General features: G+C 42.6%; 1 protein-coding gene across 7 annotated transcripts in view; it reads left to right on the top strand.

Annotated features, from left to right (window-relative positions):
• The first annotated feature begins 776 nt into the window (after positions 1-776).
• Atp1b3 (ATPase, Na+/K+ transporting, beta 3 polypeptide) overlaps positions 777-22,660 on the top strand; it is a 31,777-nt gene continuing 9,893 nt past the window's right edge. Inside the window, exons 1-4 of one of the 7 annotated variants that reach the window (XM_030244030.1) lie at positions 1,011-1,829; positions 17,808-17,875; positions 19,315-19,443; positions 21,833-21,940. In XM_030244030.1, the coding sequence (XP_030099890.1) occupies positions 19,377-19,443; positions 21,833-21,940 (175 nt within the window). In that variant the 5' untranslated portion in view covers positions 1,011-1,829; positions 17,808-17,875; positions 19,315-19,376. Of the gene's footprint in view, positions 1,830-15,139; positions 17,891-19,314; positions 19,444-21,832; positions 21,941-22,660 lie in introns of those variants that run through there. The other 6 variants (NM_001357213.1, NM_007502.5, XM_030244031.1 and 3 more) reach the window with 6 other exon arrangements.

The following is a 22,660-nucleotide window of genomic DNA, read 5'->3' as shown; positions in this document are numbered from 1 at the left end:
AATTCCTGGCTCCGCCTAGGCGTAGCGGCCACCAGTGGCAAAGAAAACACCAGCCGAGTGGTTCAGGCATCTATCCCTAACTCTAACAACCTTAACCTTGTACTCCATCAAGTATTGTAGTTAACAATTGGAGTGACCGAGCCAGAAAAGAAAAAAAAAAAAAAAAGCAAGGCTTTAGTGAGCGGAAATCTTGGGAAAATATTTATATTGATTTCATTGATATGCTCGACTGAATCTGGAGAAAAAGTATACTGTACTCCATTTGGTTAACGATAGCATATTTAGAATAAAACTGCCATGACCCTCAGGCAACCCAAAAGCAGCTAGTCCACACTAGACGCTACAAACGCTGCCCGAGGCCCTGCAGCAGGTGCCGTTTAAAGACGTCACAGAGCCCCAAGGAGAACGCGCCACGGCGTATTGCAGAAGGCTCCGGGGCCAAGTATGTGCTCCAGGCTTTGACCACTAAGTCTCAGGCTGGGCTTCCACTAAGCCCAGCCACGGCCTGGGCTTCCAGTGGAGAGCGCTGTAGCCTCCTACGCCCACCTTCCTCGGGCCACCACCCTGCCGGTCAGTGTGCCCGGCAGACTTCCGCCCGCAGCCCCGCCGCGCTGGCTTCCTCGCACCTGGGCGGGGGCTACAGGGGCAAGTAGCCCGGCTGGGGCGTGGCTTGGCTGGGGGCGTGGCTCTGGCGTCAAGGGCGGACCTTGGAGATGTGGGCGTGGCGTGTTGTCGGGGGCGGGGTCATCCGGGCGGCTCTGGGCCTTTGGGCCGCGCCCAGCCGGGCGGGAGGCAGCGGCCGCGGTGCGCGCCAGCGGCGCGGGGATTGGCTGCGGCGGGCGGAGACGTCAGGCTCCCGGGGCCCCTGCGGCCGCCCGGCGCGGCGCGGCGCAGTCGGCTCTAGTGGTCTCGTAACGAAGAGTTGTTCCCGGCCGTGCCGTCCTCCGCTGTTGTCGCTGGGCTGCGCCGCCGCCGTCGCCAGGACGCGCCGCCGAGCCCCTCGTCGCCTCCAGCCCCGCGGCCTCCGTTCACCTCGACTTCCACACGCCCATCATGACGAAGACTGAGAAGAAATCCTTCCACCAGAGCCTGGCCGAGTGGAAGCTGTTCATCTACAACCCGAGCAGCGGAGAGTTTCTGGGGCGCACCTCCAAGAGCTGGGGTGAGCGCGCGGCGGGGCGGGCGGCGCGGCGGACGGCCCCATTCATTGCGGGCGGCCCGGCGGTCCGGCTCCGAGGCTGGGCGGCCGCTTGGCCAGCCCGAGCGGGGCACACGTGCTGCCGGTTCCCGCCGCGAGCGGCGCCGGAAGCGGGACCGGCCGGCCGGGCCGGGCCTCCTTTGTAGGGCGCGCGCCCTGGAGGCGCGGGCCGCGCGGACTGGGGAAGCCGGACCTGCCCCTCGCCTGCCTGGGGAGAGGAAATTTCCACTGCCCGCTATCTTGTGACTCGGCGGCGCTGCCACCCAGACGGCCGGGACAGTGCGGGCGAGCTCCGGGCGTGTGTGGGTTGCAGGGACGTGTGACGGGGAGTTAATCACTGGGGCACATTGTCCGCGAAAAAGCACTTGAATTCCGACTGAGAAAGGCCGGCTCCGAGAGGGCTTCTTCCTCCTCCTCCTTCTCCTCCTCCTCGGAGATCACAGCGCTTTTCTGCCTTGCAGATTTTGCTTTGGGGAAAGACGGTCCTATTAAACACCCCCTCCTCCCGTACCTTCAAAACATCCGAGTGGTGGTTGAATGTTAACAGATTTTCTCTGTGCGAACTCATTGTTTTAAAACGAAATAGTGAATCCGAGTTGATCGGTCTTCTGGGTTTTGTGCTGCTTTTAAGGTGAGGGGTCAAAAAAAATGTTAGTGAAGGTGGACAAGTGTATTCCATTTATTGCCTTTCTATTTAGACAATTTTACCTTTTTGAAATCCTTTTTTAAGAGTATTTTGTTAATGGGTAAGGACAGATTTTTTTTTTTCCATTCTGAGTAAGAATGGATTTTTAGAGCTGAGAGCCGTTGGGGCATGGCATTTTTAAGAGAAGCATTGAAGACCATAAGTGAGATATGGCTCACAAAATGACTTGTTCACTGAAGTGAGCTCCTCTAGGGTGCAAGGCTCTTTGACACTCTATCACAAGCTGAAAGGAGCCATGGAAGGTTTGGGGGGTTTTGTTTTGTTTTCTTAAATTCCAACCTCTAGTTCAGAAATGAAACCCAGAGGTTGTGATTCTTTGTAAAATTACATATTCCATGGGGCCAAGAAAAGAGCCCAGTCTCCTTTAATCCCAGTCCAGTGGTTGTATTATTTTACGTATGCCTTGCCTGACTGCCCAGTAATCATGCACAATTTTTATTTAAATTGCTGTCTTTTCTTGAGAGCTCTGTATGTGCTCAAGAAATAAATCTTCCACCGCGGTTAAAGGGAGAAGGATGAAGATAATTGCTTGTTTCCAGAGAGCACTTTGAACTGAAGAGATTTTTGGGTGGTGGAGAGAGGTTCATTTTTGTAAGCTGCCTTTTGCCTTTCTCTCTTGCCTTCTCACTTCTAGAGTCCATTATCTTTACTTCGACGGTAGGGCTTCTCCTGCAGGATCTTCCTGTGGCCTCGACTGACCTCTGATTAACTAATTGTTGGTGGCCCTCTTGCCTCAGTCACTTACATGAGTGGACCATCATGGCAGCTCCAACAGTGCTGTTTTAACCTTTGTGTTAGGATATAGGTTTCCTTGGTAATATGCATTTAAGCAGAGAACCTGTACAAAGTGGGAGTAAGGATAAAGTTGAGGTTAGCCTAGGAAGAACTAAGCAAGACCTCTTTATAGAATCAGTACTTATCCTTGTGCTCACATAGTAAATTTTGAGTTCATTATAGTAATCCTAAACCAGTGCAGAAGATCCCACCCCGCACAGAGACATTAAGAATGTGTGTGAGAGGAAGACAAACTAAATCCTCAGCCTTGAAGGCTGTGTCTCTAGACATGTAGGGTCTGCCATTGAGAGGCCGCCTACATGCAGACTCAACATCAGTTTGGACATCTATGTGCCTGTGGGGCGTTCTGCCGAGACGGGCGCTTTTTACTTAAAATCGTCAAGGCCCTGGAAGAGGCAACTGCCTGACCCACCGCTAGCATTCCAGTATGTCTTTCTGCAATCTGTATAATGTTTCTTTTTTTAAGCAAGAAGGAATCATAGCCATATAAGTATGTTACAAACACCATCCCATGTTAATAAAGGTCTATATCCCCATTATTATTAATAGTTTACTTGACTACTGTCCCACTGCATATATACCGCTTTCCCCTTCATTATTGTGTGCACTGGCCCTTTCCTTCACCTCCTCTTCCTGTGTATATATACATTTTCCCAAATTTATTTCCTTGGGATCTGTTTGCACTTGTAGGATAGCTAGGCAGCATACAGACCTTTTAGAGTTCAAAGCATGTTGTCATGGTGCCTTGCTGGAGATTTCTCAGTATATTCCCACCAGCAAGGCTGTGATGGTGTTTTGCCTTCAACACTGAAGCTATACTTTGTGACTGCTTTTATATTTTCTGGCTTTTTTCTCCCTTGGAAAAAAACTCTTTAGATGGGTAGATATTTATTTCTAGTTGTGTCCCCACTCCTCCAACATAAATTTAATGTTGGGTGGTAGTAAAGAGTTACAACTTTTTTTTTTTTAAACTTTGTAAAGTTGCTCAGTCTGTTTTGTATAAAGGCCTCCCAAGATTCTATAAAGATGTCCACATTGTCTGGTTTTATTATACTTAGGTCTGCAGTATGTTCCATCTTGATCTGAGGTGTTTCCCTTATTTAAGTGCACTAAATACGTTAAATCTTAGTTTTTGCTGTAAACATTTTAGAGAATGGAAATTCTGCCTGTCACATCACATTACTGTATTGAAAACAGCTGTCTGAAGCTCTCAAGTAGCCTCTGCCATATAGTTTGTCTTCATAGTATAGCACAATGGGTTACAGTAGTCTCAGAATGCCTACGTGCACCTTATTTGGCTTCTCTAACAGTCCTTAAGTTAAGCAAGACAGTCAGGGATTGAAGCAGACCTAGAGTTAGTTTCTCAAGATGAACAGTAAACACAACACCAGAAATAGGTAGTTGCCATTTCTGACAAATAAACAAAAAATTTAGTGCCTGGTGGCTGTTTTTGCAATCATTAAGCCTGTGCATTAAATACAATTAGAGCCAATGTAATGAGGTTTGGATATCATCTAGTATTAAGGTAGGCAGTGTGCCATGTGTTCCAGTTAAATTTTATTGGTTGTTTTGAGTCCAGCTGGTTTTAAACTCAAGGTCTCCCACCTCTGCTTCCTGAGTGCTGAGATTATAGGCATTCTCTACCACATCTAGCTTACAATTAACATTTAAATGATGGCGTTTAATAGCAAAAAAGTGCGAGGAAGAATATTGTTTCTTATTCTGTATTTTGTATGTATAGATAAAAAATAGATTTACATCAGCTATCAAATACTTTTCCAGCAGAGACTGTACACAAGATGTAGGTGAGAAAAGTCACTGGGTGAGCTAGTGAGGTGAACAGAGTTTTTTTTTTTTTTGTAATTTGTGCCACAGTATGGTGTCATTGAAGATAAACACTTGGGAATCTTTGGAGATTATTATCTTATCTAGGATGTCTATTGGATAGACATCATAGATTAATATTAACATACAATTCAAGATTCTGATTTCTAAGCATAACTTCTAATCCATTTCTAGTAGCTGACTGCATCTTGTTCATGTGCCTCTTCTTTCATTGTAGGTCCATGGAGTGCCAGTTTGACGGTCACTTGCTTCCATTCTGGGCCATGCTTTAGCAAAATGCTCTTTCCAGGAGAATTGTTTCTGTCTCATGGTAGTTGTGTAGGTGTAGAGGAGAAGGCAAATATGTGGTTATCATTCCAGTGTTATGTTGCTTTTTAAGATGGTGGGTTTTGCCCAGTAAGTAGGACACCTGTGAAACTTTACAAATATGAGCGCTTTTGAAAACGTTTCAGACTTGCCTTAACTTATGTGCAGGTTATAAGTGTAGGACAGTGGGGGAGGGGTGGCCCCAGAGCAGGGCATGTCACCCAGCAGTAGTAAGACATAACTCCTAAATTGTCCAGGAGACAGTTTAGACCTAAAGGTGATGATAGGGAAGGATATCATAGGAACCATTCAATAGTCGATTATATGTGTTCTAATATTGTTAAAGAACCTCACTCCCAAAATGGTTTGTTAGAGTTTTCTTTTTCCCCTTCCCCCAGGGTTGATTTCTGAAATTTTTACCAGAATTAAAGTTGTACTAAAGGGTGACTTTTTAAAATTTGTCTTTTTTCCCCCATTTTATCTTATTTTTAAAAGCTGTTTATAGGTCAGTGTGGCAACCCACATCTGCAGTTCCATTACTTGGGGATGCAATTGCAGAGGCAGGAGGATAGTAATCCTTATAGTAATAAGTGCCAGGCCTGCCTAGTTTACATTTTGAGTTCATGGACAGTTAGAGCTACATAGTAAGACCCTGTCAAAACAAAACAGAGGCCTAAAGACCTACCTACAATAACGACTTTGCCATGGTTTATCATTACATGTGGTGAAGGACTAGTTAAACACTGATTGTATTAAAGAAAAACATTACATTTTTTTACATTTGCTATTTAAAAAAAATTTAGATTATGTGTATTTTGTCTGCATATGTGTGTGTGTATGTATGTGTATGTCTGTGACCTTGTGTGTGCTTATTAGCCTGTGTGTAAATTCTGAATTCTGTGTGTAAATATCTAAACTATTGTTAGCTGATTTTCTCATTTCCATATTTAAGGAGAATGACATAGTGTGTCTTTTCAAACCTTAGCTAGTATATTTTAATATATTAAGTATTCTCATCTACTACCTTTTTTCTTATTTTTTAAATTACAGTTGTGTGTGCTCATTTGTTCATTCATGCGTGCCTGTGCGCCTGTGCACAGGTAGAAGAATAAGAAAACTTGTTAATGTTGATTCTCTCCTACCATTGATCAAACTCAGGTCATGAAGCTTGGTGGCAGGTGCTTTTTAAAGACGGTTTTACTGTGAAGACTTGAACTTGGTAGTCCTACTGCCTTAGCTTCCAAAGTACTAGGATTACAGGCACGAATGACCGTGTCCCGCTTTTTGTTAAAGTTACCACCTATGTAGTTGACCTTGTGATAGTCACCCTCCTCTGGCTCATCTCTCTCCTGTCAGCTCTTCAGTGCTCCCAGTTGTTCTCTCCAACCCCTCCATTCCATCCTGGGCTGGCTACTTAGATGTCAGCTTTGATAGCCTGGTCTCCAGAGGCAAAAATAAGCTCTTTAACCTCCCAGACCATGTTAAGTTCCTGTGTCTCTCCTAACACTGTAGTAGCCTTGTGTGGCCATCACCTACCTCCCAGAACTGTCTTGTACTTGATAAGCAAGCACTCTACCAATACCCCGCAACTTCTTCACTGGCCTTTGACCCTTTATATGTCATTGCTGCTAGGTAGCTAGACCATGTGCTGACTTCCCCCCCCCCACCTCCCCCCTTCCAGTGCCGGAGCCCCAATCCAGGGCATTGAGTACTCCTATGACGGTGCACCCCTAGCCCTGCTATAAAACTACTTGATTATTTATTATTATTTTATTTTATCTTATTGTTTTACATGTTGCTTGAGTTGGGTGGGTGGGTTTGGGTGGTGGGTGTATACTCGTGCACAGGCCTAAGTGTGTGCTCACTTGTGAAAGTCAGAGGACAGCTGGTGAGTTGCTTCTTTCACCGAGTGGGTTCTGGGGATTGAACTCAATTTGTCAAGCTTGGTGGCAGGCATAGTTACCTCTGAGATAGCTGTTGGCTCCTTGTAAGGATTTGTTAGAGAGAGAGACAGACGAGAACGAAAGAACGAGAACACGTGCGAGCACACATACATGCAGAGGCTAAAAGTTGGATTCCCCTGGAGTTGGGTCAGTTGGTTGTGAACCTAATGTTCTGAATGTTGGATTGTTTAGATGTCCCATGGTATAATTGTACTACCAGTGTTTGGACATTTTTCTCTCTTATTTCTGCTGTACTGATGGTCTTTTCTAGAACTTCAGTTCAGTGTTTTTAGTTTTTTGTTTTTGTTTTTGTTTTTTTTAAAAACAATAACAAAACAACCTTAGAGCTGAGGGTATAATAGCCCAGTGCTGAGCTATGAGACCCAGCCAGGGGTCCGTCTCTATCAGTGGGGTAAGAGGCAACTCTTAAAATTTTACTTAACTCTTTGTTGTTTTTGAGGCAAGGACTCATAGCTCAAGCTAGTCTCAAACCTTGATCTATCTATCTATACTTCCCAAATGCCAGGACTAGAGACATAAATCACAACTTCACTCTTGAAGGGAAGCCTAGCTAACTTTGTGACTTGTGTTGAGTTGTGTGTCTGGTTAAAAGGAATAGAAACAGTTATTATCCAGGGCTCTTGCTTCTCAGCGTCTGCTGACTTTCACTGACTTTCATAAGTCTCTTCCACCCCAGGTTATCTACCTGGGGGTTTATTTAATGGAGCTTTGTTTAAAAGGTGGGAGCCTTCTCTAGCTTCCATGTGCTTATTTGAACTTGAAAGTTAGTTATCAGTGAAGCTAATTTATCACTAGCTCTTAATATCACCCTGTCCTCAGTTTTGAGGAGTTATGCAAACTCCATGTACCTCTAACTTATAATTTTTCAAATAATTCTAGTTTAAGAAGATAACTGCTTTCCAATGTCTGCCCAGTGGTAGAATGCCTGCCTGGTATTTTTATTAGTGTACCTGGGTTAACGTTCATCACTTAGGGTGTGAGGGAAAGGACAGAATCCAGCAGCAAAACCAGCTGTGATGCGTGTCCAGGAAGAGCCAAGCAGTCAGCTCCCTGCCGGCATTGTGATCTAAATCACCTTGGCCTTACTGCTACCAGATCATCTCCTCTCTGCAGCCTCATTGACTGCTACCGTCATTGATTGGCCGCCACCACCACGAGGAAGCTCTAGGTAGCATGGCATTCCAGACTTCTCTATTGATGCTATTTCCAGCCTTATATCCTGTGATTTCTACCTTATTCCCTTCCCATCACAACACCCCATGTAGTAGCCAGCGTGATGTATCTGGGGCTCCTGGTCGGAATGGCCAGTTTATTCCTTGCCATGTCCATTCTCTGCATACATTCTCCTTTATAACATTTCTTTTGTGTGTCAGATCTGCCACAAACCTGATGCCCTCTGATCAGTGAAAACAAGACCACTTATTTCTAATAATATCTAAACCCGTTTTTACACATGCATTTATGTCCATATAGCATCTACTATGTTGTCAGGACTTTTTTGAGCAAATAAAGTTTCAGCTTGTGATTTATTTAGTCCTTGAGGCAAAATTGAGAATATTGAGTTATTTGTTTTAGCTTTATACTCTTAGTTTTGTGGCATTCATTGTACTAGAAGGCATAATTCAGTCTGCTAGATTACTGTGTGTGCCACTGAATTCTGCACTGATTTTGAGGTTTCCAGCATCATAATAAAGGTGAACCTGTGCACAGGTGTGCTATTTGATGTCTTTGAGAAGTTCCCCAAGATGAGCAGACTGGAACAGAATGCAGACCTGAATTCCAGTGTCTAAGCTTAGATTTCTCTTTGGAAAGCCTCTTGGCCTTAGTTTCCCCTATAAAGGGAAAGGGTATGTAATTTCAGATGTCACTTAGGAAATTGTCCAAATGCATTCAGCTAGAAAGCAGCAACCCTCGAAGGACCAGGTGAATAGTGTAGGCTTTGTCCAAGTGGATGATAGTTATATGAGCTTCTCAGTTTTTTATTTACAAAAGTGAGTTCCAACTGTTGACACTAGACAGACATTAAAGTCGGAGGTCATTGTATAGACTGACTTGGGAATATTGAGATGTGTCAGGCTCAGTAGTGTACACCTGTAAATGTAGCAACTGGGAGGTGGAAGCAGGAGAATTAGAAGTTTAAGACCATCCTTTGTTTCACAGCAGAGTTTGAAGCCAACCTGGGCTACATGAGACTAAAGAAGACCAGGAAGGAAAGGGGGGAAAAAAAAATCCTGAACTGGTCTGAATGGCATGTAGACTCTTTAACAGAAATAGCAACATTGTTTACATACAGTTTTGCAAACACAGTTATCTATCAGTAGATCTGTTGCTTCCATCAGCTTCTCTGGGCAATCACTATTAGCTGTGTTAGTGCTTTTAAACATGTGATACTTGGTGTATCTATTTTGGGTAGAAGTCAGGCAGCTTCTTATAACAGCACTTCTCCTATGTGTTTACCCAAGAGAAATGAAAACATGTTCACAGAAACACTTGTAGAAGAATGTGCATAGTGGATGCTGCTCTAATCTGGAAGCAGCCCAGGTGTCCATCAGTAGGAGAATAGACAAACACGTGTCTGCACAGTGGAATACAACTCGGCTGTAAGAAGAAATGTATTACAAGCATAGAAAACAAGGATGTTGCAGAGTGTGGTGGCACATGCCTTTGACCCCAGCAGTTGGCAGTTTGAAGCTACCCTGGCATACATAGGGACTTCAGACCAACCACAGCTACACTGTGAGAACTTTTAATTAAACAAACAAAAACATAAATGTCTTTAATCCCAGCAGGCAGGAGGCAGAGGCAAGTAGATGTCTATGTGATAAAGGCCAACTCAGTTTACAGATAAAGTTCTGGGATAGCCAAGGCTACTACACATAGAAACCTTGTCTCAAACCACAACCAAAATAAAATTCATAATTTGGTTGGGAAAGAAAGCTTACCTGAAGAAAGTACATACTAAATGATTTCATTTGTATGTTGTAAAAGTGTGCAGAATGCGGGCTGGTGAGATGGCTCAGTGGGTTAGAGCACCCGACTGCTCTTCCGAAGGTCCAGAGTTCAAATCCCAGCAACCACATGGTGGCTCACAACCATCCGTAACGAGATCTGACTCCCTCTTCTGGTGTATCTGAAGACAGCTACAGTGTACTTACATATAATAAATAAATAAATCTTTAAAAAAAAAAAAAAAAAAAAAAAAAAAAGTGTGCAGAATGCATCTATACCAGTGGGCATGGAGGTCTATGGGAAGGCTGTCTCCAGTAGGACTTGGGATCATATATATAGATGCATGATTTTTTTGTCAAATCTGATGATCTGTTGGAGGCTTATGTATTTTCTTGAATATAAACTTTGTCCTCAACTTTAGCTAGTAGGATGCTGAATTGTTTGAGGGAAGAAGGACATTGACACCTCCTATTTGAACTACATTCAGGAACCAGACATAGGACAGTACATTTGGTAATACAGACTCTGGGTTTCTGGGTGTTCTCTGTTAAATTTCATTCAATTTGCCTGTGCATTTGTAAATAATGTTGATTGAAATGTCATCACCAGTTGTTTAAAGGAATTTCAGTTTTCCCACCGGCCTGTTATTTTCTACTTTTATATGACTTGATAGAGCTGGAGTTTTGCTTATTTTTTCCCTCTTTACTATGTCTTTCCTGTGTTTCAATGCTAGTATATGTAAATTTGGTTAAATCCTTTGAATAAAATTCCATAGTGTAGAGATTTTATAGATTGCTTTTTCTTTTCTTTTTTCTTTCTTTCTTTTTTTTTTGGTTTTTCGAGACAGGGTTTCTCTGTATAGCCCTGGTTGTCCTGGAACTCACTTTGTAGACCAGGCTGGCCTCGAACTCAGAAATCCGCCTGCCTCTGCCTCCCGAGTGGTGGGATTAAAGGCGTGTGCCACCACATCCGGCAGATTGCTTTTTCTATGTTTTATTTAGTATTTGTGTTCTGCATGTGAAGGTTAGAGGATTCCTTTATTGAGTTGGTTCTGAGGATTGAACTCAGTAAGACTTGCTTAGCAAGTGTTTAACCCACGGAGCCACTTGCCAGCCCCCAGCTTGTTTTTTGTGAGCCAGTCTCTCACTGACTTGGAGCTCAACAAGTAAATATGATGACCAGGTGTGAGCTCCAAGGTTCTGCCTGGCTGCCTCTCTGCAGAACTGGGATTTCAGACCCCCACGGCTCCTGTGACAGACAGCCTTTATATGTGTGCTGTATGCATGTGAGCATAGAGTCCGCACTCCTGTGAGGCGGGGTGCATTTGGAAGCTAGAGCAGAATGCTGGGTGTCTTCCTCTGTTACTCAGCCCCTTACTGCCTTGAGATGGTGCCTGTGATGAACGAGTCGCTCATGTTTTGGCTAGGTTGACTGGCTGGCTACCGGCCAGTGAGCTCCGGGTGTCTGCTTATCTCTGCCTCCAATGCTGGGGTCATAGGCAAGAGCAACACCCAGCAAGCTGGAGGCTTGAACAACGGATTATCACCTGATGAACAGCTGATTGATAATCACCTGATGAACAGCTCTTAACTGATTGAGCTGCCGCTTTATGTTATTGCTGTACATTTGATTTTTCTTTTTTTAGCTATTTGCGCTTTTCTTTTTTTAATATTTAAATTCTACTTTTTAGTTTAGTGTGTGTGTTTTCATTCGTTGATTGTTGGAAATTAAATTCAGAGTTTCGTGCATTCAGGGTAAGTGCTGTACTACTGAGCTCTATCCCCACTGGCTCTGAAGACCAGGTGACAGCACGGGCCGGCTACCGTGCCCACCTGCACACATTTGCGCATCACGTGGGTGTCAGTGCTCAGCACTGCTGCTTCTCTTCAGTTTCTCATTGAGTGTTTTGGAGACAGGGTTTCCTGTGCAGCTCAGGCTTTACTCCTGTGTTCCTACCCCAGAAGTCTCAACTAATGTCTATTTTATTTTTAACCTAAGTGCAATCTTGTAGCCCAGGCTGTCTGGAACTGAAAATAACCTAGGATGACTTTGAACTCCTCCTGCCTTTACCTCCAGAGGCTTTTGCTGCTACGACTGGCTTCGTGCTGTGCTAGGAGCTGAGCCCTGGGCTTCATGCTGTGCTAGGAGCTGAGCCCTGGGCTTCATGCGTGCTAGGCAGGCACTCTACAAATTAAGCTGTATTACATCCCCAGTCGGATTTACTCTCCCACTGAGAACCTGACAGTTGTTCATCTTACTTTTCTTACTCAGTATGTTTTTACGTTTTGCTTTGTTTTGTTTCTAATCATTTTTAATGTGTGTGTGGGGGTGGGAATATACACGAGTGAAGGTGTCAGGACAGATCCCAGGCATCAGATACTCCTGGAACTGGAGTTGCAAGTGGTTGTGACTGACTGTTGTGGGTGCTGGGAACTGAGCCTGGGCTCTCTGGAAGAGTAGTGCATGCGGAGGCATCTCTCCAGCTCCACTGAATACATTTAGACTATAGATTTTACTGTGGCTTGTGATTTGACTACATAGTTTTGATTTTCTATTATTTCAGTATTCTGCAGTTTTTTGTTTTGTTTTGTTTTTACATTTATTTGTGGGAAAGTGCACGTGTACCATAACATACTTGTGGAAGTGAGAGGACTTGATTTCCTTCTTCCACCATACAGGTTTTAGGGATTGATCTTAGGTGGTCAGGCTTGATGGGAGGCGCCTTTTAACTGCTGGCCTCCCCTGCCAGCCCTTCTAGGTTTTGTTTAATGATAGTGGTATTGAACTTAGGGCACATTAAGCATATGCTTTGCCATAGAGTTATATTCACAGCCCAGTTTTTCAAAATATGTACTTTAGCCTAATGGTTATTTCAAGAGACCACTTTTTAAACTTTTATTGATAGTACCTAATTCAATTTAGATGAAAAGTTTCCTTGTTTTGTTTTTTGCTTGTTTTGTTTTATTTTTTTCTTTTGAAACAGGATCATTTGTAGCCTTGGGTAGCCTCAAACTTTGTAGCCAAGGATAACATTGAGCTTCTGCCACAGTCCCTTAAATACTGGGATTACAGACTGTTATGCTACCATGCCTTTGTTGTTTGGTTTGGTTTGGCTTGGTTTGGTTTGGCTTGGTTTGGGGTTTTGGTTTTTCCAGATAGAGTTCTCTGTATAACACCCCTGGCTGTCCTGGAAGCCACTGCACCTGACTGGTACTTAACTTTTTTTATATATATATTACTTTTTTTTTTTTTTTTAATTTTTTTTCGAAACAGGGTTTCTCTGTATAGCCCTGGCTGTCCTGGAACTCACTCTGTAGACCAGGAACTCAGACATCTGTAGACCTCAAACTCAGAAAAACGCCTGCCTCTGTCTCCCAAGTGCTGGATTAAAAGCGTGCGCCACCACCGCCTGCCTGGTGATTTATTTATTATTATACGTAAGTGCACTGTAGCTGTCTTCAGACTCATCAGAAGAGGGCGACAGATCTCATTATGGGTGGTTGTGAGTCACCATGTGGTTGCTGGGATTTGAACTCAGGGGCTTTGGAAGAGCAGTCAGTGCTCTTACCTGCTGAGCCATCTTGCCAGCCCTTAACTCTGTTTTTTAATTAGAATGTTTAAAAATAGTTTTCTTTGGGGTACAAGAGATGCCAGGGTTGAACCCAGGGCCTCACATCTGCTGAGCTGAAGTTTATCACTGAGCTACACTCTTTGTCCCTAGGACTGCAAATCAGTAAATCAAAATGCTAAACAGGATTGAAGGTATGCTCAGCTAGAGAGTGCTTACCACACCACAGGGCCCTTGGTTGGATCTTGAATGGGGGCAGGAGGTGGGAGGTGGGGAAGACACCTTACTAAGTATAGAAGCACATATGACCCAGCAGTTGGACTTGGTGAAATGAAACAGTGATACCCATCATAGCATGTGGGAACATTCTAGCTATTTTGTAGTGGTAGTTCAAAGGTCAGTGAAATGTACATCGTACAATAGAATAATAGCCACAGAAAAGACTGAAATGCTCATAGATGTTTAGATGTATATGAACCTAAAGTCTGATCTGTAGGTAAGTTTATATAAGAATTTATGCGGTAGATTAGTGATTGCAGGGGCCTGGAATGGTAGAGGATAGAGAAAAATGAGTATGGAGGGGGTGGGATATAGATCTTGTTGAAAATAAAATGTCTTAGGGTAAAGATTGCATGAATCTGGTCATACTAGAAACAGTTAAACTACATAGTACATTTGAATGTAAGCGGTAAACTAGATCCTGATAACATTTTTGTCTTAGTTTTAGATTTTTTTCATTTTTCCATTTTTGTTGTTTAAAGTCTAATAGCTTGCATAAAACCTCACAAATCAGTGGGTCAGCATTCTAGTAGCTGCCCTACAATAACGTAAACAAGTGAAAGGAGAGGGTGGGGGATAGGATAATGTGACGGGTACATGTAGGAAACTCAGACTAAAAGATTAAAATTTTTGATACACTAAACATTTTAAACATAATGTGATCTTTATAATTACTTTTAAAAAAACAAATTAAGTATACATGCCTCTGCCTTTAAAACATTTTAAACTATAAACAGAATGTTTATTTACCAAGAAAAGTTTCTGGGCCCAGAATCATGTGAAGAAAACTTTCATGTCAGGTTCCTGTGGGTAACTAGAACATTTACAAAGATGAGTCAAACCACAAGGCTCAAAATGTGCTAAGGGCGTGTGCCCAAGTCTGCTTTTGTTTTGTTTTTGTCTTTTTGCGGGCTCCATTGCCCAGCCCACTAGATGCTGGCACCACAGGCAGTGTGTATCCAGGGTTTGAAGAAGCTGTATTTTGATTTCTGACATAAAATGTAAACTCTGGGGTTTTCTGGGAGATAGTCTTTGTTAAGCTGATGAGGAAATTAAGTTAGGTTCCTGGCTTCAGAGTGAGAGGGCTGGTTCCCTGCGTGTATAGGGACTTGTAGTAAAGGAACTGTGTGTAAACAAGAGTCCCTCATTGAGCAGCTAGGATTCAACCAAGCCTCACTAAAAGATGAAACCCTGGATAAACTAAGCGGCTTAGTGGTCTCCAGGGAATGGCCTGATAGAAACACTGTATCTCTTCCTGTGTTTCTTTTATGACTCAAAATCCCAAGTACAGCTCTCCTAGTTCTGTTGGGGCTTTCGAGTGAGGGATGGAAGCTGAGGGCTGAGGAGAAAAGTGCTTCCACATAGTAGAGGCCCAGCTGCCTCCTGTGGATGCATTCTGATGGAGCTCCTGATGCCTGTATCCACCTAGTGGCGGGACTAAATTTTACAGTTAGAGCTGACCCTGAGTTGCAGGACCGGACTGTCTTTTCTGTTTGTTTGTTTGTTTGTTTGTTTGTTTGTTTGTTTCTTTCTTTCTTTCTTTCTTTCTTTCTTTCTTTCTTTCTTTCTTTCTTTCTTTCTTTTTCTTTTGAGACAGGGTTTCTCTGTCTGTCTTTTCTGTTTCTTTGCAGATAGAGATATCTTGCTTCTTAGTTATAGGCAACACATGAACTAGACCTCAAGTGAGCCTTTTTTTTTTTTTTAAAGAGTAGATGTAGTTGATTAAGTTAAACTTGAAACTGTGTTTGCTATGAGGCCTCATTGCAGTTCCATTCCAAACATGTTTCTAGTTTGTTGTTGGCCCTCTTCCCTCAGGAGTTTTGTATTTAATCTTATCAATTCAGCAGCTGAAGGCATCCCCTGAGTTTGAACCTGAGACCCACATGCTGGACAAGAGACAGACTTCTAGAAGTTGTTCTGCCAGTCATAGACATGACTTGACACATGCACACAATAGTAAATAAGAATGTAAAAACAAATCCCTTGGCTTTCTGATTTTTTTTTTTCTTTTCTGTAAAATAAATACTGATAACTTCTTTTTGTGGGATGTGGGGTGGGAGTGGAGGTCAGAACACTAGTGCAAGATCAAAAGTAGGCAAAGCAAGACCTGTGTTTACAGCCATCTACCCTTGCTCGCTGGTTCTCTCCTGCTTGACCTCTGACCTAGCTCTGTCTTTTCATCAGAATGAAGGGAGGGGCAGTTTGAAAACTGGACTTCTCCAGAAGAAAAGGAAAAATCTAGCCTGGTAGTGAAGTACTGGCCAGTTATCTCTGAGGCCACTCTGGGCTCAATCCCCAGTGTGACAGGAAAATAGAAAAAGCAGGGGCGACTCAGTACCTACGGAAGAGGGGCACGTTTCTAGCTGTACATACATGATGACGAGCAGAGATCACAGAATAGAATCAGCAGGTATTAGAAGGGAACATTTGTGGGACTGCTGTATGTAGCAAGAGTGGCTTTTACAGAGAATGCTGCTTAGTAATAAGGTTTACCCCTCCCCCCTCTCTCTGGCAGGTCCTGCTATTGTAACCTTGGTTGTCCTAGATAGAACTCTATGGAGTTCAGCTAGCCTCCGTTCTGTGACTAGCTCCCTGCTGCAGTCCTTGTGCTGAGATCACAGGTGTGAGTTACCAGGCCTGGTGTCACAGTTCTTCAGAGTTTTAAAACATGTGTGTTTCTAGAAAAAGAAGCTAAGGAAGGCTGTGAACCACCTATGTAGGTATTGTGACTCAAACCTGGATCTTTTTATAAGAGTAACAAGTGGTTTTAACTACTGAGCCGTATCTGTAGCCCCATTTCTTCAGAATTTTTAAGTCCATGTTTCTTTTGGTTGTTGTTTTTTGTTGGTGATGGTGATTTGTGCTTTTGAGGGAGTGTTGTGCTATGTGTTCTGGGTAGTGTCCACTTGTCATCCTGCCTCAGTCTCAGGTGCTGGTGTTACAGATGTGCACCTTTATGGTCAACAGTGTTAGTTTCTTCCATTGGATAATGACTTAAAAATCTCTGAAGGATTTTAAACCAGTGAATGCTTATCTGTAATGTGATATAATAGTTTATTATTCCCTGCTATGTTACATGACCAAGCAGGTAGCACTCTGCAAAGGTCCCACACAGTGCCTATTAACTGATTTGGATGCTCTAAGTAGAGCCCCCTCTTTTAATTTTAGCCCATCTGTAGACTTAACTCAATCACTAGTTTAACTACGTCTGTCCTAAGACACGAAGAGTAAGTTACAACTTACGTTTCTGTCTCCTGCCGTTCTCTTCTTCATAGAAGAGAGAAGGTGGGGTGGGTTGTGGAGCAGGGTGGGGTGGTTGGAGGGGTAGCGGACTTTTGGGATAGCATTTGAACTGCAAATGAAGAAAATATCTAATAAAAAAATTAAAAAAGAGAGAGAGAAGGTGGTTACATTGAGAGTGTCAGGACCCTTGCTGAGTAGTCTTAGATGATATTTATAAGAGGGTAACTTTACTTTTTAAGTTCTGGGTTTGGGTTTTGGTAAATAAGCACTAAAAATAACTCATTTCCTAGTACAGGGTGGGGTGGGGTATGCTTTAAGACAGAGTCTCATGTATCCTGGGTTGGTTCTAACTACCTTGAGTTAGAAGCATGAACCACCACACCCAGTGTTTGTGGTGCTGAGATGGAACCCCCTAGGAATTTGTGCATGTTAGACAAGCACTCTGCTGCTGCGCTATATCCCCGACCCTTATCCTGTGTATATATTTTATTAATCTAACTCTCTGTGAAGTTTTAACACTTACTTTTTATTGTGTAATGATTCTTTAGAAAGTAGATTGGGATAGTTTGTTCATATTTGTAAGTTTCATGTACACTGTTTTTCCTGGAAATTTGAAAATGTAAGAACATTTTGAGATGATTTTTAAGCACTTTTCTTGCAGTGCCTTCAGTTTCATACATACTCCCCAACAAGCTTGTCTGGCAGAAGCCTGTTGCTTTTGTCAGTATGTGTACTAGAATACAGACTCTCCTTAGGCTAAGTGTTTGACTCTACAGGTGGTTTTAGGATTTCATGCGATCACCTGGGTCTGAACATCACTCTGCTGTCTCTCTGGAGGCCGTGGGTTCTCTTTTCCCACTGCAGCACATGGCACACCCTGGGAGATTGGTGGTTGTTGGTTTTTTGTTTTGTTTTGTTTTGTTTTTCCTTCTCTTTTTTCTTTTTCTGCAGCAGGACCGAAGTGGGTAGTGGGAAGTAATGCTACCTGGAGGTGACATCTGTCTCTTTTCCTCTATCTCCTGGTAACTGGGAAAAGGGTGTGATCTAGTTTCAATTGTTGGTTAGACTATCTTCCTTTGGATGATTCCTGGCCTGCAGCTGAAAATTTATCTATCTAAGCTTTGGGTATAATCTGTTTTGGGATCTTGTTCATTGATAATTAGAAGAAAGTTATGCATCAACTTGGGGTGTGGGTAAATATGTTCAAAATTTTTTTTTATTGCAGAAATTTATACCTCCTTTGAATTTGTTTCTGTGAGAGTCCTCTTAGGAGTCCTGGCCTGTCTCTATTAGGTCGGGATTTAGATGAGAGTAAAGCTGGAAAGATGTTAACTCAGTGGAGTTGAATATTCCTTAGTATTTCCTTAGCATCCCCATCACTTATTAAAACATTTAAGTATAAATAAAAGACTTCAGCTATATTCTGAGGTATAATTTTGAGGATATTCATTTCTGATGTTAGAAGTTTGAATGTAGATGATGAGGGAAAAAAGTACTGATTATTTTTGGTGTTCCCAAAACAAATCGTTGGCTTGGGATAGACCTAAGTGTTTCCCAGTTATGGGGGAGGGATTAAGTCTGGGTGTTGAAGCCTGCCTGTCACTAGTGCTTTGTGCCTGGCTGCAGAGCTGTGCCCTGGAGCGCAATGCTTGCTTCTCTTGTCCTTTTTGCATGTTTGCATGAGCCCTTCTACTTAACCAGTGTTTTAAAGTTTTTATTGCATATCATCTTTATGATTTTTTTTACTTCTGCACATTTCTTGGTTATTTTTAAATCAACTCACCCTTTAAAATCTACATATCAAGACTTTAGTCTCAAAAAGGCTAAAAAAACAAAACCACAACAACTTTAATGTGTATAAATTGTCTGAAATACAGGTATAGTGGAGGATGTTTTTTTAACTTGCTACTTAAAGAAACATGTAAGTATGTCCAGGGAGGCTTTCCCACCTAAAATCATCTTAGTTTTGAGGGTATAAAATTCTTCTTGAATGAAATACTTCCCCATGTGCTGGATATTTAAAGCTCTGACTTTAGCCGGGCGTGGTGGCGCACGCCTTTAATCCCAGCACTTGGGAGGCAGAGGCAGGCGGATTTCTGAGTTCGAGGTCAGCCTGGTCTACAAAGTGAGTTCCAGGACAGCCAGAACTGCACAGAGAATCCCTGTCTCGAAAAACCAAACCAACCAACCAACCAACAAACAAACAAAAGAGTTTTTAAAAAGCTCTGACTTTGAATGGGAGTATGAAGTAGTGAAAACTTTGCTGGAAGAACAAGATGAAAGGAGGATTGGTGGGAGCTGCCTGCCAGAACAACCCTTACTTACTTAGGTAATGTGAGGGAACTTGGCTGTGCATGGCAAAGCGTGGGCTCCTAGCCTTGCAGTGAATAGTTGGTTTGCTCTTTACCAACAGTGAGTCTGTGTGTATGTCTACATCTCACTCTGTTCATCTCTTCTGCAGGTCTGATCTTGCTCTTCTACCTAGTTTTTTATGGGTTCTTGGCTGCACTCTTCACATTCACAATGTGGGCCATGCTCCAGACTCTGAATGATGAAGTTCCGAAATATCGAGACCAGATTCCTAGTCCAGGTAATTGTGTTGAAGTTATCATAGCTTTTAAAACAACTTGGGTTACTGCTTGTCTTTACCACAGAGCAGTTTTATATCACAGCAGATGAAGAAAGTTAAACTTTAGAGTTGGGTAATGCCAATGGTTTATTTCATATTTAGATTCAAGACCTTTAAATCATTTACTGGTAAGTTTTGGGTCCTTTGACAGGAATAAGCAGAAATGAACATTGGAACCGTTCTAAAGAGGTGGAATGGTTTTGTGAAACTGAAGCACGTTGGCTCTGGTTTGAGTTACACCGTTAGTCTTATAAAATAGATTGCCTGTGGTTTTAATTGGTTGGTATGAAAGTGGTAAAAATATTGCATCATTAGAGAATAAAATCAATGTGTTCTCTCTTGTCATTTTAAAAAAAAATCTGTTATACTAGAGAATACACTTTTAGCAAAAAAACTCTTACCTGAAATGTTGGTACATTTTCCACGCGTGATTTTACTTTCTTAAAACAATCTGAATGCCAACTCTGCCTCAGGAGGTGAACATGGTCATGGCCTCATGGTACTGGCAGTGCTTATTTGGTAACACTGGAAATCAGACCCAGGGCCCCTGCAGTGCTAATAAGCAAGTGCTTTAGCACCAAGCTCCATACCTAGCCTGGTCCTGGTCTCTGCAGCACACTAAATACTTATTAGGAAAAGTGAAAAAAGAATTCCAAAAAGTAAGAATGATTGTGAGGGGTGAGTACCTGGTCTTGGAGGCATTTAGAGAGTAAAAGTAACACAAGGGATTCCCAAGTGTAAGCAAGTGTTGTAGAGACAGCAAGAGAGCAGGGAAGCGGCAAGGAGAATGAGAGGCCGGCCGGCAGCTGGGGACATGGAGGCTGTTCCCTAGAGCACTTGGGCTTTAGCCACGTCTGAGGTGTCTTCCAGGGACCACCTGCAAATGTCTGGAGTCATTGTTAGCTATTAGAACTTGAGAGGTACTGTTGCCAGTGTAAGCCAACGATGCTGCTGAGCAGGACAGGCCTTCCTTCCCACAGAATTAACCGGTTCCAACTCACCATGCTGAGGCTAAGGAACCCTAGCCTATATTCTGCTCGATGCGCAGACTTCTGAGCCACACTGACTTTCCCGTCACTTTTTCACAGAACCAGTCTAATCATTTCTTTTTTGATTTTTCTTGTTTCTTTTGTTTATACCTAATTATTCCTTTTTGCCCTCTGCCTATACTAATTTAAAGTTCATTTTCTTGTCATCTAAGTTATACATGACTTTGTTTTTATCAACCGTAGTCTGATCTACTTCAGAAATGCTAAGCTGTCTGTAAAATATCTATGTTTTAGATATGTTTTGTATAAGCCATCTAAACAGTAAAGTGTGTTCAAAACTAAGTTCTATATAAAATTGTAGTTTTATAGTATAAATAAGTAAATATATAAACATACATATGTGTATTACAAAGTTTTTAGCTATGAGAAATGTTTGCATTAAAGTTGGGAGCCAGATTCTTCTATGTAGAGAAGTATATTTGCCTTTTCTTTGCTCTGTTACATGGGTATCAACTCCTGCTATGAAATTGTTACTGATTGTAATTTAGTTGGTATATCAGAAACATATTTGGGTGGTGGAGCGATGCTTAGTGAAGGGAAGGTGTTTATCATAGGGTTCGGAATGGAATGAAACTCTTCAGTTGAACACAGTTGACTATCTTTTCTATGTTTCCACACAGTTGTATTTTTGAGTGAAAAAGCGATTAGACCGAGCAGGTGGGCTCCTGTCTGGTGGCTTTTACTTACAGTCTTAGTATTCTGGTATGCTCAAGTTTTTTGGATTTTGTTTTGTTGCTTAATCTGTAGCAGCAAGCATACAGAAACAACAAAACCACAACCAACCAACCAACCAAACAAACAAAAATCCCCAAACCTCTAAAATGTTATTGATAAGAACCTGAGTTTAGAAAGTCCAAGTAAGAGCCAGAGAGATAGCCCAGTGATAAGAGAACTCACTGAGTAAACACGAGGACTTGAGTTTAGATTCCTAGTATCCACGTAAAATAAGCCAAGCAGTGCCACTTGGGCCTGTAAGTCCAGTGAGGAGGGCGAGGCTCGCTGAGCAGCCTCCTTAGCAGAAAAGCCACCAGTTCCAAATTCACTGTGTGGCACACACAGAATTCAGAGTAAGGAGTGATGGTTATAATTAACTGATAATCATCAAGTTTGGAGACTGTTTCTAACTTGATACTGTCTAAAAGGTCTTAAAGATTTGAGTTCTTTTAGGTGTCTTTCCAAATTGGATCCAAATAGAGAGTTGTTGATAACTGCAACATCTGTGAACACACGGCCCTTAAGGAATAAAAGTAAGGGGCGAGGAGGACTTCTTACTGTCACTAACACTCCCTGTCTGCTTTTAGGACTTATGGTTTTTCCCAAACCGCAGACTGCCTTGGAATATACATTCAGCATGTCTGAGCCACAGACTTACAAAAAGTTGGTTGAAGACCTGGAGAGTTTCCTAAAGCGTAAGTGTGCAGGCCTAGAAGGTGGAGGAGAGCTTGTGCTTACACAGAGCCCAGTGCCATGCCATGCCATGACTGCCTTTAGAAGTAGCATTTTTAGAGTCTGTTTTACCTTTTTGTTTTTCCCCTTTCAAGCACAGACAGCTGGGAAGATCTGCAAGTAAACTCAGTTAGATGTAAGAATGAAGCCAAATCTGTGTCGTATAAAACAGTGCCTCTGAGTATCAGCACTTTGCTGGGTGCTGGGGATGGGGCAGGATGTCCAGTGCTCGAAGGTACTCTGCCACGCCTGTGCCACAGCTCATTTGGGATTTTTTTTATATCCAGGATAGTACCTAAGTGGGGATGGCATAGTTGCCATTTCTGAAAGTTGGCCTATGTCATTTTTTAAATGTATTCGTCTTTTTTAAGAGTGACCAGTATGTAGTGCTTTTAATAAGCATTGTAGCCACGTCCTCCTTGTTGTGGCTGGCATAACCATTCATAGAAATGATGCTACCAGTCAAATGAGTGCTAAAAGCTTCGGTTTACTGTGATCACCTTGTCCCCTTCTCAATCGTATTATACCACGATTGTTCTCTAAAGATGCCAAAGCCACCAAATAAACTTTCCCAGCACCACGGTCTGTCTGTCTGTCTGTCTGTCTGTCTGTCTATCTTGCTTATTCAGCTTTCTTCGAATATTCTGTGCTAGTGGCTCTTGCTGTTTGCTGATGGTTTCCTA

The sequence above is a fragment of the Mus musculus genome, chromosome 9, assembly GCF_000001635.26.
Source record: "Mus musculus strain C57BL/6J chromosome 9, GRCm38.p6 C57BL/6J".
NCBI classification, from domain to species: Eukaryota; Metazoa; Chordata; class Mammalia; order Rodentia; family Muridae; genus Mus; species Mus musculus.
The sequence above is the reverse complement of the archived record's forward strand: the minus strand, read 5'-3'. Positions and strand labels throughout refer to the sequence as shown.